General features: G+C 38.2%; 2 protein-coding genes and 1 pseudogene across 2 annotated transcripts; all 3 read left to right on the forward strand.

Moving 5' to 3' along the window:
* Positions 1-68: 68 nt before the first annotated feature.
* On the forward strand, positions 69-1,016 carry LOC100663585 (olfactory receptor 5D13-like). The gene has a single exon (XM_003423652.3). It carries the CDS (start codon positions 69-71, stop codon positions 1,014-1,016), a length of 948 nt encoding a protein of 315 aa, XP_003423700.2.
* Positions 1,017-3,774: 2,758 nt separating this feature from the next.
* LOC135228534 (olfactory receptor 5D13-like) lies at positions 3,775-4,397 on the forward strand (annotated as a pseudogene).
* An 835-nt stretch (positions 4,398-5,232) lies between these two features.
* On the forward strand, positions 5,233-9,425 carry LOC135228535 (olfactory receptor 5D14-like). The gene is made up of 3 exons (XM_064275173.1): positions 5,233-5,386; positions 6,876-6,878; positions 8,440-9,425. Exons 1-3 carry the CDS (start codon positions 5,233-5,235, stop codon positions 9,423-9,425), a joined length of 1,143 nt encoding a protein of 380 aa, XP_064131243.1.
* Positions 9,426-17,300: the final 7,875 nt, after the last annotated feature.

Consider the following 17,300-nt stretch of genomic DNA (forward strand, 5'->3'; position numbering starts at 1 on the left):
CCACATGAAACCTCTTTCCTCTCTCTGCTTCTTCCTAGTCAACTTGTGTTTTTTCTCCAACAGGAATCATGTTATCTGAAGGAAATCAAAGTATCATGCCCACTTTTATACTGTTGGGTTTTTCAGAATACCCAGAACTCCAGGTTCCACTCTTCCTGAGTTTCTTGTCCACCTACACAGTCACCGTGGTGGGGAATCTAGGCATGATAATAATTATCAGGATCAATCCAAAACTCCACATGATTATGTACTTTTTCCTCAGTCACTTGTCTTTTGTGGATTTCTGTTATTCCACTGTAGTTACACCCAAACTGCTGGAGAACTTGATTGTGGAAGACAAAACTATCTCTTTCTCTAGTTGCACCATGCAGTTTTGTCTTGCTTGCATATTTGGAGTGACAGAAACATTCATGTTAATGGCGATGGCTTATGACCGTTTTGTGGCAGTTTGTAACCCCTTGCTGTATACCACTACTATGTCTCAGAAGCTTTGTGTTCTGCTGGTTGCTGGGTCCTACACATGGGGTGTAGTGTGCTCTCTGACACTCAAATACTTTCTTCTCTCATTATCTTATTGTGAGTCTAGCGTTATAAACAATTTTATCTGTGACCACTCTGTAATTTTTTCCATCTCCTACTCAGACCCCTACATCAGTCAGATGCTGTGTTTTATTGTTGCCATATTCAATGAGGTGAGCAGCCTGATGATCATCTTTACTTCCTATGTATTCATTTTTATCACTGTCATGAAGATGCCTTCTACAAGTGGACGCCATAAAACCTTCTCTACCTGTGCCTCCCACCTGACTGCTGTCACCATCTTCCATGGGACCATCCTTTTCCTCTACTGTATCCCTAACCCCAAAACTTCCTGGCTCATAGTTAAAGTGGCTGCTGTGTTTTATGCTGTGGTGATTCCCACATTGAATCCCTTAATCTACAGCCTTAGGAACAAGGATGTGACCGACACATTCAGAAAATTAGTTAAAACAAAACTCCTTTTTCAATCACCATGATATTGTTAGGTTCAGTATTTTATATTCCAAAAATAATTTGATTCATTATGCTAAAGATTATTCAACTCGCATAGTATAATTTATTATTCAGATTATTTTACCCAGTAGCCTGTGAGTTAATACATCTACAGTAGTAGCATATGTACGATTTTATGATGACTGATGTTTCCATACATCAATGTTTAGTGAAATAGCTCTAAAGCACGTGTAAACCAAAAATTAAAAAAATAAAATAAAATTCTCAACTTGTTGCAATATACGTGAATTATTTTAAAATACTTTACCATATATGGTGTAATTTTTTATGTGTGTTCCCAAAGTAAATCAAATTCCTAGTTTATCAAATATGCACAAATCCAGGATATTCCCCTAGAATTCTAAACAGAAATTCTGTCCTCTAAAGGTGGCTTTAACAAGTGCTTCAGCTTATGGTGTCTTGTACACAAGGCAACGTTTTGATAGTTATTACACTGAATAGCAGAATTCATCTTTATTAAATAAAAAATATGGACTGCTCACTAGGAAACCCTATTTAATTAAAGTATTGTTTTACCAGCCTAATATTCATTTTATCATTTTTTTTCTAAAGAAAGTATTTGAATAATTAAAAGAATAGGCTAATGGAGTAAGGAGATACCTATAGATCAATGGAATAGAATAGTGTCCAAATATACTCATACATTTTTTTCTCATTTAAATTTCAACGGAGAAAGGATACTTTTTCAACAAAATAATTTGGGAACAATGAGATACTCCTATTGAAAAATTAACCTTAAGCCTTACCTCACACCATACACAAATATTAATTTGAATTAAAAGTTATAGATCATAGACACAAAGATAAAAGCTAAAACTTAACAGAAATTAAAAAATGGCAGAAACATAGGAAAAATTTTGAACACTTGGCATAAGGACTTTTTTACATAGAACAAAAAGAATGAATTAAAAATTGATAAAATGAATTTTATCAACATGAAAAATGACTGCTCTTCAAAGACACCATTAAGAAAAGGGAAAGGTCAGCCACAAACTGTGAGAAAATACTTGCAATATATACGCCTGACAATTGATGTATATGTAGAACATATACAGAAGTTATCCAACCAGCCAATGAGCACTTGAAAAGCTACTCGGCATTATTAGTCATCAGTGCAATGCACATTAAATCTAAAATGAGACACCCCTACTTGCCCAATAGGATGGCTAAATTTAAAAAGATTGAAATGTCAAATAATCCTGTGAACACAGATGAGGTGGAATATTCATGTACTTGAGATGGAAATGTAGCAGGTAAAATGTATTTGAAAAACAGTTTAGCGGTATCTTATGAACTTACACAGGAACTTTATATAAAATTGAGCAGTTTATTCCCTAGGTGCTTATTTACCCAAGAGAAATGAAATCAAATATTTTAACTTAGGAGAAAATGGTTCTTGTTAATGTATGCAACTATATAGTGGAGGAAAAAAAATACAGTGGTGTGTGTTTGTGGGGGTGTGTGTGTGTTTTCCTTTTATGAATATTTTTTGCTCTTTTCTTAAGTGATATTTCAACAAGAGGTACATTTTCTTTCATGATGAGTTATCAAGCATAAACAGGAGAAGGCAGGAAGGATAGGACAACCTCTAGTCCTTTTAATCCAGGGAAAACGAAATAAAGTGACTGGACGGCACACAACAACAATGCCTCCAAAACCAAACCCACTGCCGTCGAGTCAATTCCAACTCATAGCGACCCTGCGGGACAGAGTAGAACTGCCCCATAGCGTTTCCAAGGAGCACCTGGTGGATTCAAACTACTGACCTCTTGGTTAGTAGCCGTAGTACTTAATCACTATTGCACCAGGGTTTTCACACACATAAATAAACTATATGTCTATAATAGGTAAATCTGCACCTGGGTTGTGCCTTTGCTGACCTTGATCTCCTCATAATTCAAATTCATCTAAGTTAAGAAGTTTTGGGAACTGTACTGATGAGGTATAATTCCCCTCTGATGTAAGTGTCTTGTTGAGATCAAAGGTGGAGCTGTGGTTTGTCTAAAAAGGGATGGCTTTTCAATTGCAATTACTTCTGATATAGGACAGAACACCTATATAACTCAATGTTTGGATCAGGACAAGAAAAACAATTCTTGCTTTTAAACAGACAGAATTTAGAACAGCAATTTCTCATAAAAGTATTACAAGGTTCACTGGAGTAAAAAAGATGCCTGAAAAGAAGAGAAAAAAAAATCAGATCAGTTCATTTTTGTGGTGATACTAGTTTCTTATGACCCACTTTTTCTTCTGATCCTAACCACTCAGAGTTAGGTCAGGTCTCAAAAATAAAGAGCACAGTCCTCCAGAGTCCATGTCTCCTCAAGACCTCAGATATCAGCTGCAAGTTAGGGGGTCTGCAGGCCCCTCACATCTGACCTGTTAACTCCCACAGCTCCCTGAGGTTCGAGAATTTGCTAAAATGACACACAGGAATCAATTCCAATTTCATTACAGCAAAAAAGGATCAAAATGAAGAGGCATATAAGGAAAGATCTGGACTTGTCATTGACTGCTAAACTAAGGGATGGCAGTTTAAACCTACCTAGCAGCTCATGGAAGAAAGGCCTGGCAAACTGCTTCCATAAACATCACAGTCAACAAAACCATACGGAGTAGTTTTACTCTGTAAGACATGGAGTTGCCATGAGTTAGAGTCAAATGGATGGTTTTTTGAGGGGAGGTTCAAAACTCTTTTTTTTCAAAACTCAGTTTGCCTACATGGTCACTGTAGTGGGGAACCTGGGCATAATTGTGATCGTCAGGATCAACCCCAAATGCCACACCCCCATGTACTTTTTCCTCAGTCACTTGTCTTTTGTTGATTTCTGCTACTCCACTATAGTTACACCTAAACTATTAGAAAACTTGGTTGTGGGAGACAGAACCATCTCCTTCACGGGGTGCATCATGCAGGTCTTCTTGGCTTGTGTATTTGCAGTTGCAGAAACATTCATGTTGGCAGTGATGACCTATGACCATTTTGTGGCAGTTTGTAACCCCCTGCTTTACACTGTCGTCATGTCCCAAAAGCTCTGGGCATCATTAGTCGGTGGGCCCTATGCATGGGATACAGTTGCTTCCCTGACACTCACTTATTTTCTCCTGACATTATCCTTTTGTGGCTCTACCATCATAAATAACTTTGTGAGCACTCAGTTATTGTTTCTGTCTCCTGCTCTGATCCCTATATCATCCAGGTGCTTTGTTTTCTCTTTGCCATAGTCAATGAGGTCAGCAACCTGGTGATTATCCTCGCTACACCTTTCATTTCTGTAACTGTCATAAAAATGCCTTCCAATGGGGGCGCCAAAAAATCTTCTCCGCCTATGCCTCCCACTTGACCGCCATCGCCATTTTCCATGAGACTGTCCTGTTCCTCTATTGTGTACCCCACTCCAAAACCTCATGGCTCATAGTCAAAGTAGAATCTGTGTTTTATACAGTGGTCATCCCCATGCCGAACCCCCTGATCTACAAACAAAGATGTGAAGGAGACTGTCAGAAAGTTCATGAGCCACCTAACACAATCTCGAAGACGTATTTATTTTTCTGGAAAGAGTTTGCTTTATGATGTTAAAAATCATTCAATGTTTCTAGAAGAGATGGTAATTCAAATTATTTAGTCAATTTACCCATCTGATTTTTAAATCTATTGCAGCATACCAGTTATCTGATAATTTGATTTTTAGTCATTTCAATCTTTAGTAAAATAGCTTTGAATCATACGTGAAGTGAATCAAGCATAGTGGATTGAATAGCGTCTCCCCCCAAAATACTCATACCCACCTAGAACTTCAGAATACAACCTTTTTGGAGATAGATTCTTTGCAGACGTAGTTAAGGATTAACATAAATTCATATTTTCTTAACACTAAAACCCATTGCCTCAAATTAATTTCCACTCAAAGAGACCTTATAGGACAGAGTAGAGCTACCCCATAGGAATTCCAAGGCTGTTTTTTTTTAATCTTTATGGAAGCTGACTGCCACATCTTTTTCCTGTGGAGCAGCTGGTGGGTTTGAACTGCCACCTTTAGGTTAGCAGCAAAATTCTTAACCACTGAACCACCAGGACTCCTACATAATCTCTTAGGGCAGGCTATAAATCCAGTAAGAGTCTCATTATAAGAGCCAGACAAGGACACAGAGTCACACAGGGAAGAAAGCCATGTAGAGATGAAGGCAGGACTTGGAGTTACGCTACTACAAGCCCAGGAATACAAGGACCCATGGGAAGCTGGAAGAGTCAAGGAAGGATTTCCTTCTAGGGTCTTTAGAGGGAGCATGTCCCTGCCATTACCTTCATTTCAAACATTTGGCCCCCAGAACTGTAAGCAAATAAATTTCTGTTCTTTTAAGCCACCAAGTTTGTGGTAATTTCTTGTGGTAGCCCTAAGAATCTAATATTTAGCAAGTAAACATTGAATCATAAAACTCAAATTGTTTGACACACATATTAGCATGGTACATGATTAAAAAACAAACAGCAACAACAACAGCAGCAAAATTCTTCAATCCTCTTTAAACAATGTGCATGTCAAAGTTACAGAAAATTCTGAAAAATTATAGCTGACTAGGATTTTGGAGCCCTGGTGACACAGTGGTTAAGAGCTACAGCTGCTAACCTAAAGGTCAGCAGTTTGCATCCACCAACTGCTCCTTGGAGACCCTATGGGGCAGTTTTACTCTGTCCTATAGGGCTGCTGAGTCAGAATCAACTTGACACCAAGGGTTTGGTTTGGTTTATGGAGGAGTATGCATGTAGGAGAATTACCACTAAGAGCCTGGAGGCACTATCTCTAAACTCCAACCAAGTTCTTTATTTCTTTCTTCCTAAGGCCTCATATATGTTTGTTATTGTACAGGAAGTGATGGTAAACATGATACCACCGAGTGTGAAGAAAAAATGTTGATTTCTATGTGAAGGTCCTGATGGGTAACCAAGGGAACAAAAGTGAAAAAAAAGTCATAGTTAAGAATCTCACAAATCTCAGTCTGATATGTCAAACAGTCTCCTTCCTCATGCCAATAGCCTCTTAGTAACAACATTTTAGAGAAAATGATCTGCGGCTAAACAACACGGGATCTTACATTGATATCAATCCTCCATGTATCATACCAAGGAGCACATAGAAAGAGACAGAAGAGCAGAAAACGGACAGGTAGAAGCAAACGTAAAATGATCAGCATGATAGACGCTAAAAAATGTGTTGAATTAATGGATGAATGAGTTCAATCTACTATTCTATTCTCGTTTCTAGCATCCTGTTAAGTATACAGAAGACAGGGGAAAAAAAAAATACTGGATCTTACCATCTTACCAACATGATTTTAGCACTTAGCAGTGGTTTTTACACTTTAATGTTCCTATGTGTCACCCAAGTTCCTTCTTAAATGTGGATACTGTTGAGTCCCATTCCTAGGAATTCTGATCTCAGAAGTTTTCAGGGCCTAGAAGACAAGAATCCTAGGCAATTTTATCACAGATGTGGTAAGAACCTTTGATGTGAGAAATCCTGCTTTAGCTTAAAAAACAACCAAAACCCAGTGCCGTCGAGTCTTAATTCCATAGGACATTTACTAATGTGCAAATAAAGGCTGGTAGTCAACTTCGTGCTACAACTTTTCTATGTGATTACAAGGAAATTCCAGTCTTTGACGATGGTACAAAGAACCTGGCTCTTGTCTTAGTTAATTGGTTTGAGGCATAGTTGCTAGTGATTCCAAAGAGTTGGAGTCCCAAGGGCTGTAGAGGTAGATGTAATCGCTGTGGTGCTCCCGAAATACTCAGCTTACAGTGGTGGCCTGTTTCTCTGCAGCAGGTGAGTTGCCTCAGGTTTTTTTTTTTTTTTAATGAAATAGTGAAAATATTATTTCCCTGATATGATAATAGGACGTTCTTTGATTTTTTTTCCAATGTTAAGTCACTACAACTGTTAAGTCTATGCCCAATCATATTAAGGAAAGAACTTAATAATCATGGACATATTTGGCTTTATTATCCATTGACAGGCATTTCACAAAGAATAGAATAAATTTTTTACTTGAAAATGGATATTTTCCAATATCCTCTTTATATGCACCTTAAATTGGTATATAAACTTTTTATAAGAAATAATTGACTAAGCAAGCTGCAATTCATATGCAAACATAACTTTCTGGTTAGTCCTGTTGTAACTCTAATTTGATAAATCTCGGAACCTCTAAAATATATACATATACACATGTACACATGTGTGCATATGTGCATGTATGCATGTGTGTATTATGAATGCATATGCATACTTACACATATATGTATCTGTTGTCATCAAGTCGATTGCAACTCTTAGCGACCCTATGGTAGAGAGCAGAACTCCCCATATGGTTTCCAAGGTTGTAAATCCTTATGGAAGCTGACTACAACACCTTTCTCCCTCCAGAAGCTGGGGGTTTGAACTGCCAGCCTTTCAGCTTTAACCACTACTCCACCCAAACCAAAACCAAACCCGTTCGCATCAAGTTGGTTTGGACTAATATTGACCCAATAGGACAGAGTACAACTGTCCCATAGGTTTCTAAGGAGTAGCTACTGGGTTTGTACTGCTGATCTTTTTGGTTAGCAGCCAAACTCCTAACCACTACTCCACCAAGGCTCCTCATGTATGTATCATGCCTGGGCTATGATAGAAGCTAAGCTTTAACTGATAAATTAAGCCATAAACCCTAATAGAGTGGGTATACCTCTCAGGTCAAAAGGAAGTCATTGCCCTCTTTAGCCTCAACCACTGGGCAACTAAGCAATTCAACGGAAGTAGTAGCCTTCATGGATTAAAAAGTGCTAATGAGATCTCGATGGCAGTGGGTTTTGGTTTTGGAATGAGATCACTCTGCTTTCTTCTTAGGTTGTCTGGTATCTTATTTTAAACTTAGAAGTATATTCCTTTAAATATATTATTTAATTTGAGTATATAGGCAAAAAAATGCAGCAGCATATTTTGTTTCTCGAGGCAAAAATTTTACATTTTTTTCACAGAATCTCACTAGTTTATGTGCTGTAGGTATGTGAAAAAGTTTGCTCAGTACCAGTTATGTGTGTTTGATGCTACTATCTACTGTGCGCATCCAAGGATAAAGTTAACTTGTGTGTAAATATAACTCCTATACACTCAATATCATAAGTACTTATAGGAAACCCATACTCCAATATCCCAAAAGACAATGGAAATGCTTTGACATTTTAGACATCAGCTTGGTTTGGTATACACATTGCAGTTATTTCGGTGAGGCATTTTCTACATGGAGAGAACTGGTTCCAATAACTGTTTCTTCATGTTATCTTTTCTCTACAGAACAAATCATAACACATTTGTCATTCACTCCACACATCTTCTCTTTTGGCAGGAACAACTCTCTCTTCCCATCTCTTTCCATTGAAAGGAAGTGTGACAATGGCTGAAAGAAACCTGAATGTGGAGACAACCTTTGCCCTCTTGGGATTCACAGATTACCCAGAGCTTCAGATTCCTCTTTTCCTTGTGTTTCTGATCATGTACAGTGTCACCGTGGTAGGGAATCTTGGGATGATAGTGATCATCAAGATTAATCCCAAATTTCAAACCCCCGTGTACTTTTTCCTTAGTCACCTTTCTTTTGTTGATTTTTGTTACTCCTCTATCGTTACTCCAAAGCTGCTTGAAAACTTGGTCATGGCAGACAAAAGCATCTTCTACTTTAGGTGCATGCTCCAGTTCTTCTTGTCCTGCAGTGCAGTGGTGACTGAGTCCTTCCTGCTGGCAGTGATGGCCTGTGACCACTTTGTGGCCATCTGCAATCCTCTGCTCTATACAGTGGCCATGTCACAAAGACTCTGTGCCCTGCTGGTGGCTGGCTCATATCTGGGGGGGATGTTTGGCTCCTTGGTACTCCTTTGCTATGCTCTCCTTCTAGACTTCTCTGGACACAATGTAATCAACCACTTTTTCTGTGAGTATACTGCTCTCATAGCTGTCTCTAGTTCTGATATACGCATTCCCCAACGTCTGCTTTTTGGGTTTGCCACCTTCAATGAGGTGAGTACACTACTAATCATTCTCACTTCGTATGTTTTTATTTTTGTGAGTGTACTAAAAATCCAATCTGCCAGTGGACGTCGCAAAGCCTTCTCCACCTGTGCCTCCCACCTGACTGCCATCACCATCTTCCGCGGGACCATCCTTTCCCTCTACTGTGTGCCTAACTCCAAAAACTCTCGGCAGACAGTCAAAGTGGCCTCTGTATTCTACACAGTGGTTAACCCCATGCTGAACCCCCTCATCTATAGCCTGAGGAACAAAGATGTGAAAGTTGCCTTCTGGAAATTAATGGACATAAAAGTCCTCTTTCACTGACCCAATCACAAAACATGAACTTTGGTATGATACAGTAAGTGGGTATGACTAGTTGCAATCTCTGAACAAAGTGTTTCAAGAAGTAGGCTACTCGGCGAGCTACTTTTTATAAAATTAACAATTTTACTGCATGTTTTAACACACCCATGAGTTTCTGTAGAATTTCTCTGGATCCCAAAGCTCCTTGATGCTTAAAACAATGATTCCACATAGCATCATTATTAGTAGATTTTAACAGTTATTTAATGACTGTGCTATGTTTTCCAATTCCATATGCTCTTCCTTCACTTGTGATTCCTTTACAGGTTTTCCAGATTAATTTATATTGACCAACAATGCACGTTTCTAATTCCGTAAAAATATCTAAGCAACTTGAGTGTGAAGTTAAATTTAAACAACACAAAAAGTCGTCCATCAAATCATCTTGCCATGCATGTCTGACATAAATTAAAAGTGTTCTGCCGCTTTCAATATCAGTGTTTATTACATTGAATTCTCAAGATGTGCCCAATGTCCATGGCTGTCAATATTGAGTCTGATTTTCAAAATCCAAGGTGGTTTAAGATGTTGTTGTTGTTGTTAGGTGCCGTCGAGTGGGTTCCAACTCATAGCAAAGCTGTGCACAACAGAACAAAGCACTGCCCAGTCCTGCACCATCCTTACAGTCTTTGTTATGCTTGAGCCCACTCTTGCACCCACTGTGTCAATCCACCTCGTTGATGGTGTTCCTCTTTTCCACTGACCCTGTACTTTTTTTTTTTTTTTTTTTTTTTTACCAAGCATGATGTCCTTCTCCAGGGACTGATCCCTCCTGGCAACATGTCCAAAGTGTGTAAGACCCAGTCTCTCCATCCTTGCTTCTAAGGAGCATTCTGATTTTACTACTTCCAAGACAGATTTGTTCATTCTTTTGGCAGTCCATGGTATATTCAATATTCTCCCCCAACAACACAATTCCAAGGCTTTAATTTTTCTCCCATCTTCCTTATTCATTATCCAGCTTTCACATGCATATGATGAAAATACCATGGCTTGGGTCAGACACACCTTAATCTTTGAGGGGAGGTCTTTGCTTTTCAACATTTTTAAGAGGTCCTTTGCAGCAGATTTGCCCAGTGCAATATAACTTTTGATTTCTTGACTGCTGCTTCCATGGGTGTTGATTGCGGATCCAAGTAAAATGAAATCCTTGACAACTTCAATCTTTTCTCTATTTATCATGATGTTGTTTTTTGGTTTAGTTGTGAGGATTTTTGTTTTCTTTATGTTGAGGTGCAATCCATACTGAAGGCTGTGGTCTTTGATCTTCCTCAGTAAGTGCTTCAAGTCCTCTTCACTTTCAGGAAACAAGGTTGTGTCATCTGCATAAGGCAGGTCGTTAATGAGTCTTCCTCCAATCCTGATGCCTTATTCTTCTTCCTATAGTCCAATTTTTCAGATTATTTGCTCAGCATACAGATTAAGTAGGTATGGTGATAGGATACAACCCTGACACACACCTTTTCTGACTTTAAACCACACAGTATCCCCTTGTTCTTTTGGGACAACTGCCTCTTGATCTATGTTCAGGTTCCTCATGGGCACAATTAAGTGTTCTGGAATTCCCATTATTTGCAATGTTGTCCATAATTTGTCATGATCCACACAGTCGAATGCCTTTGCATAATCAATAAAACACAGGTAAACATCCTTCTGGTATTCTCTGCTTTCAGCCAAAATTCTTCTGACATCAGCAATGATATCCCTGGTTCCATGTCCTCTTCTGAATCCGTCCTGAATTTCTGGCGGTTCCCTGTCAATATACTGCTGCAGCCAGTTTTGAATGATTGTCAGGAAAATTTTGCTTGCATATGATATTCATGGTATTGTTCTATAATTTCTGCATTCAGTTGGGTCACCTTTCTTGGGAATAGGCATAAATATGGATCTCCTCCAGTCAGTTGGCCAGGAAATTGTCTTCCATATTTCTTGGCATAGACGAGTGAGCACTTCCAGTGCTGCATCCGTTTGTTGAAACATCTCAGCTGATATTCCATCAATTTTTGGAGCCTTGTTTGTCACTAATGCCTTCAGAGCAGCTTGGGCTTCTTCCTTCAGCACCATCGGTTCCTGATTTTATGCTACCTCTTGTAATTTTTTTTTTTTGGTTGAACATCATTGACTAATTCTCTTTGTTATAGTGACTCTATATTCCTTCCATCTTTTTTTGATGCTTCCTGTGTTGTCTAATATTCTCCCCATAGAATCCTTCACTATTGCAACTCCAGGCTTCAATTTTTTCTTCAGTTCTTTCAGCTTGAGAAATGCCAAGCGTGTCCTCTCATTTTGGTTTTCTATCTCTAGTTCTTTGCACGTGTTGTTATAATACTTTGTCTTCTTGAGCCTTCCTTTGAAATCTTCCATGAGATTCTTTTAATTCATCATTTTCCTTTTGCTTTAGCTGCTTGACATTCGAGAGCAAGTTTCAGAGTCTCCTCTGACATCCATCTTGGTCTTTTCTTTCTTTTGTGTCTTTTCAATGACCTCTTGCTTCTTTCATGTATGATGTCCTTCCACAACTCGTCTAATTTTTGGTCATTAGTGTTCAACACGTCTACTCTATTTTTTAGATGGTCTCTGAACTCAGGTGGAACATACTCAAGGTCATATTTTGGCTCTTGTGGACTTGCTCTGATTCTCTACTATTTCAGCTTAAACTTGCACATGAGTCATTGATGTTCTGTTCCACGGTCGGCCCCTGGCCTTGTTATGACTGATGATATTGAGCCCTTTCCATAGTCTCTTTCCACAGATATAGTCGATTTGATTCCTGTGTGTTCTATCTTAAGAGGTCTGCGTGTATAGTCCCTGTTTATGTTGGTGATAAAAGGTATTTGCAATGAAGAAGTCGTTGGTGTTGCAAAATTCTATCATTTGACCTCCGGCATTGTTTCTATCACCAAGGCCATTTTTCCATCTACTGATCCTTCTTCTTTGTTTCATATTCCAATCACCAGTAAATATCAATGCATCCTGATTGCATGTTCAATTTCAGACTGCAGAAACTGATAAAAACCTTCAGTTTCTTCATCTTTGGCCTTAGTGGTTGGTGCGTAAAACTTGAATAATAATCATATTAACTGGTCTTCCTTGTAGGCATATGGATATTATCCTATCACTGACAGTGTTATACTTCAAGATAGATCTTGAAAATTTCTTTTTGACAATGAATGCAACACCATTCTTCTTCATGTTGTCATTCCTGGCATAGTAGCCTATATGATTGTCCAATTCAAAATGGCCAATACCAGTCCATTTTAGCTCATTAATGTCTAGGATATTGATGTTTATGCATTCCTTTTCTTTTTTGACCATTTCCAATTTTCCTAGATTCATACTTCCTACATTTCAGGTTCTGATTATTAATGGATGTTTGCAGCTGTTTCTTCTCATTTGGAGTCATGTCACATCAGAAAATGAAGGTCCTGAAAGCTTTATTCCAACCAGGTCATTAAGGTCGATTCTACTTTGAGGAGGTAGCTCTTCTCCAGTCACCTTTCCAGTGACTTGCAAACCTGGAGGGCTCATCTTCCAGCACTATATCAGACAATGTTCCACTGCTATTCATAAGGCTTTCACTGGCTAATTCTTTTCAGAAGTAGACTGCCAGTTCCTTTTTCCTAGTCTGTCTTAGTCCGGAAGCTCAGCTGAAACCTGTCTGTCACGGGTAACCCTGCTGGTATCTGAATACTGGTAGCATAGCTTCCAGCATCACAGCAACGCACAAGCCCCCACTGTATGGCAAACTGACATGTGCGTGGGAGTGGTTTAGGATATTACATACTTTACACATTTTTTTTTATAATGAGTGTAAAAGCTATAGCACACAGTCTGATGTATAATAGATATTCATCTTCATGATTTTTTAGAATTATGGTTTAGGATATCACATACTTTGCCCATAATTCTAAAATATCATGAAGATGAATATCTATTATATGTCAGACTGTGTCCTATATTTTCTGCACTCACTATAAAAAAATTACTTCCATTCTACTAATTTAAATTTTATATTATCAGTCATCTCATTTTACTGATGAGGAAGTCAAGGCTCAGAAATATTTAAAGTTTGCCAAGATTATCTGGGTTAATAAATAACAACAAAACCCAAAACCTCTTACTTTCCAGTCATTTCAGGCTCATGGGAAAGCTGTGTTACAGAGTAGAACATCTCCAGAGGGATTTATTGGCTGTAATCTTTATAGAAGCAGACCGCTAAGCTTTTCTTCATCAGCCCCTCCGTGTGGGTTCGAACCACCAACCTTATGTTTAGTAGTAGAGTGCAAACTGCTTGTGCCACCCAGAGACCTAATAAATAACAATGATGTGACTTTTTAAAAATAATTGTACCATCAGTATCCTATCCTGCCATGCTTGCTTCTTTAGGTTATTGACTATACTCTTTCTCAAAAACAGTAAATATGATTTTTTTTAAATAGTTCTTTCTATAAATTATAGATTTTTAAGACAATTATTTCCTGTTTTGTCGGAGTAATTTAGAAGCTAGTGATTAAGTGAAACAATTGAATCACCTATAAATTTCCCATGTCTAATTCACTACTTTCAATGTCATTACAAAAATTATTATGATAAGCAACAAAATAACTATCATCATCAACATTGTCATGGGTTGAGTTCTGTCCCCCAAAATATACGTCAACTTAGTTAGGCCATGATTCGCAGTATTGTGTGGTTGTCCTCCATTTTGTGTTAGCAATTTTCCTGTGTGTTGTAAATCCTAATCTCTGCCTGTGGTTAATGAGGCAAGATTAGATTATGTTGAAGAGGATAAGGGTAGGATTGTAACACCATTACTAAGATCATGTTCCTGATCCAAGGTCAAAGGAGTTTCCCTGGGGCATGGCCTGCACCACCTTTTGTTTTGCATGAGATAAAAGGAAAGGGAAGAAGCAGGGAGTGGGATTTTATACCACCAAGAAAGCAGAGTCCAGATTGAAGCTCCTAACGCAGGGAAAGATTGCGGACCAGGGCCTCCTTCCAGAGCCAACAGAGAGAGAAAGCCTTCCCCTGGAGCTGATGTCCTGAATTTGGACTTGTAGCCTACTACACTGTGAGAGAATAAATTTTTGTGTTAAAGCCATCCACTCGTGGTATTTCTGTTATAAGCAGCACTAGATAACAAAGACAGACATCATGTGTTTGTTGTTTTTTTTTCCAATTATTTTCTATATACAACATTATGTAGGTGATAGATTTTTTATATACCCATTTTTTAAACTATTAAACATATAAATAGGAAAGGAAAGCATTTATATTACAGTAAAATGGTCCTTACTCAGTAACTGATATTTTGAATCCCAGAGATCGTGGTGGAATGATATAAGTGGTTGGAAAGAAGTAGGAGATGTGTCAGAAACCATGAGAAACAGATTCATATGGGGATTGGCAAATGGGTGATGAGGGAGGTCTCAATCATTTCTGGGCTTCAGTGAACAACTAACTTCATAGATATAAAAGGTATAATGAGAATAATCTTTATGAGCCTAACATTATTGAGAAGAGTCTGTGAATATTGAGAGGAAGATGGGTTTGAGGGTTGTTATTAGATTCGGAAATATTCTGGAGATCCCCTGTCTCTTCCTATCCTGGGCTTTAGGAGTAGAAGCCTCCTCTGAGTAGTCAGGCACTCACTTGAATTCTGTTCTGTTGCAACCTGCAGGAGTTTCTCATACTCCACGTCTATTTAGGTATGGCCCAACTTTATAGGAGTAGACATTTGAACCTCACTTAAAGAGAAAAGTATTGAATAAACACTGTGAAAAACAGGGACTACCTGAAATTGCCCTGGATATGAAAATCAATTGCTCATGCCTGTTGTGTTGGCATCAAGGAATGTTATGGTGTTCGGTTTGAGATGTATCTTAAACACTTGTTCTCAGAAAAGCTGGAAATTTGATTCAGGAGGGCAAATTCTATTTATGAAAATGGCTTACTTATTAAAACTGTCATTTTTTTGCTACTTGTATGAAGACATATGAGTGATTTTTGTATATTTATGTATCTAGTAATTTTGCAAAACTATCAATTTAGTATACATATTCTTTTGTAATATATATATATTTTTATTTTCAAGGCATATAGTATTAAACATGGCACATTTCTGTTTCTATTTACTATAATTATTTGTTTGTTTATTTATATATTTGTTCATGTTGCATAGTTACTTGCTACTCCACTATGCTAGGTAAAAGTTACAGTTCAGTGACCAACAAAAATAAGGACTGCCTGCAATACTATGTTTTTTGTGATTTCTAAAATATATATTTGTCTATATCTACATGATTTTTTTGATATTAAAATCACATATCTTTGTCAAATGCCTCTTTAATTCTATCAATTACGTTCACTGGGTTGACTTTTTTTAAAGATTTAATTGTGTTTTAGGTGAAAGTTTTTAGGGCAAATTAGTTTTTCATTCAAAAATTTATACACAATTTGTTTTGTGACATTGGTTGCAATTGCTCAATGTGTCAGCACTCTCCCCCTTTCCCTGTCCACCTTAGGCTCTTGGTGTCCATTCGTCCAGTTTTCATGCCCATCCTGCCTTCCCATCTTTGCTTTGGGCAGGTGTTGCCCATTTTATCTTGTATACTTGATTGAACTAAGAAGCACATTCCTCACAAGAGATATTGTGTATGCAGAGGTTAAGAGCCTGGCTGCTAAAAGATTGGTAGTTCTAATCCACCAGCCTCTCCTCAGAAACCCTATGGGGGCAGCTCTACTCTGTCCTATAGGGCCACTATGAGTCAGAATCAAACTGATGGCAGTGGTTTTAATCTTTGGCTGCAACAATGGGCTCAAGCATAACAATGATTGTGAGGATGGCACAGGACTCTGCAATGTCTTGTTCTGTTGTATACAGAGTCGCTATGAGTTGGAACTAACTTAACAGCAGCGATCAACAACAACGATAATCTTTGGCTGAAGGGTAGACTTCGGGAGTGGCTTCAGTTCTGAGTTAGCAGGGTGTCTGTGGGCCACAGTCTCAGGGGTTCCTCCACTCTCTGTCAGGCCAGTAAGTATGGTCTTTTTTTGTGAATTTGAATTGTGTTCTACTTTTTTTTCCTGCTGTAAGGGACCCTGTGTTGTGATTCCTGTCAGAGCAGTCAATGTTGGTAATAGGGTACCATCTAGTTCTTCAAGGCTCATGCTGATGGAGGCTGTGGTTCATGTGGTCCATTAGTCCTTTGGACTAATATTTTATTTGTGTTTTTGGTTTTCCTCCTTTTTTGCTCCAAAAGTGATGAGACCAATGGACGTACCTTAGATGGCTACTTGCAAGCTTTTAAGATCCCAGATGCTACTCACCAAAGTAGGATGTAGAACATTTTATTCATGAACTATGTTATGTCAGTTGACTTAGATGTCCCATGAGACCATGGTCTTCAGTCTTCAGCCCAAGTAACTTGGTCCCTCCAGGTGTTTGGATGTGTCAAGGAAACTTCTATGACTTTGCCTTGGTCAAGTTGTGTTGAATTTCCCTATATTGCATATTCTCGTCCCCTTCACCAAAATTGCCTTGTCTACTATTTAGTTAGTGATTTACCCTCCCCACTCCAACCCTCCCTAGTAACCACCAAAGGCAGATTTTTTTTTCTGTGTGTAAACCTTTTTTTGGGTTTTAGAATGTAGTCTCATATGATATTTTTCCTTTTGCTGAGCATCAGAATATTTAAGAACTCTCCACTATGTAATAATGTAAAAGAATCTTGTATTCAAATGGAAATACACTGTATCACAAAATAATCACAAGGCTGATATTTATGAAAATAGCAGCAAATATGGATTACCATTAAACATAGAAGTGTTACCACT

Source organism: Loxodonta africana, chromosome 22 (genome assembly GCF_030014295.1).
Source record: "Loxodonta africana isolate mLoxAfr1 chromosome 22, mLoxAfr1.hap2, whole genome shotgun sequence".
Lineage (NCBI taxonomy): Eukaryota > Metazoa > Chordata > Mammalia > Proboscidea > Elephantidae > Loxodonta > Loxodonta africana.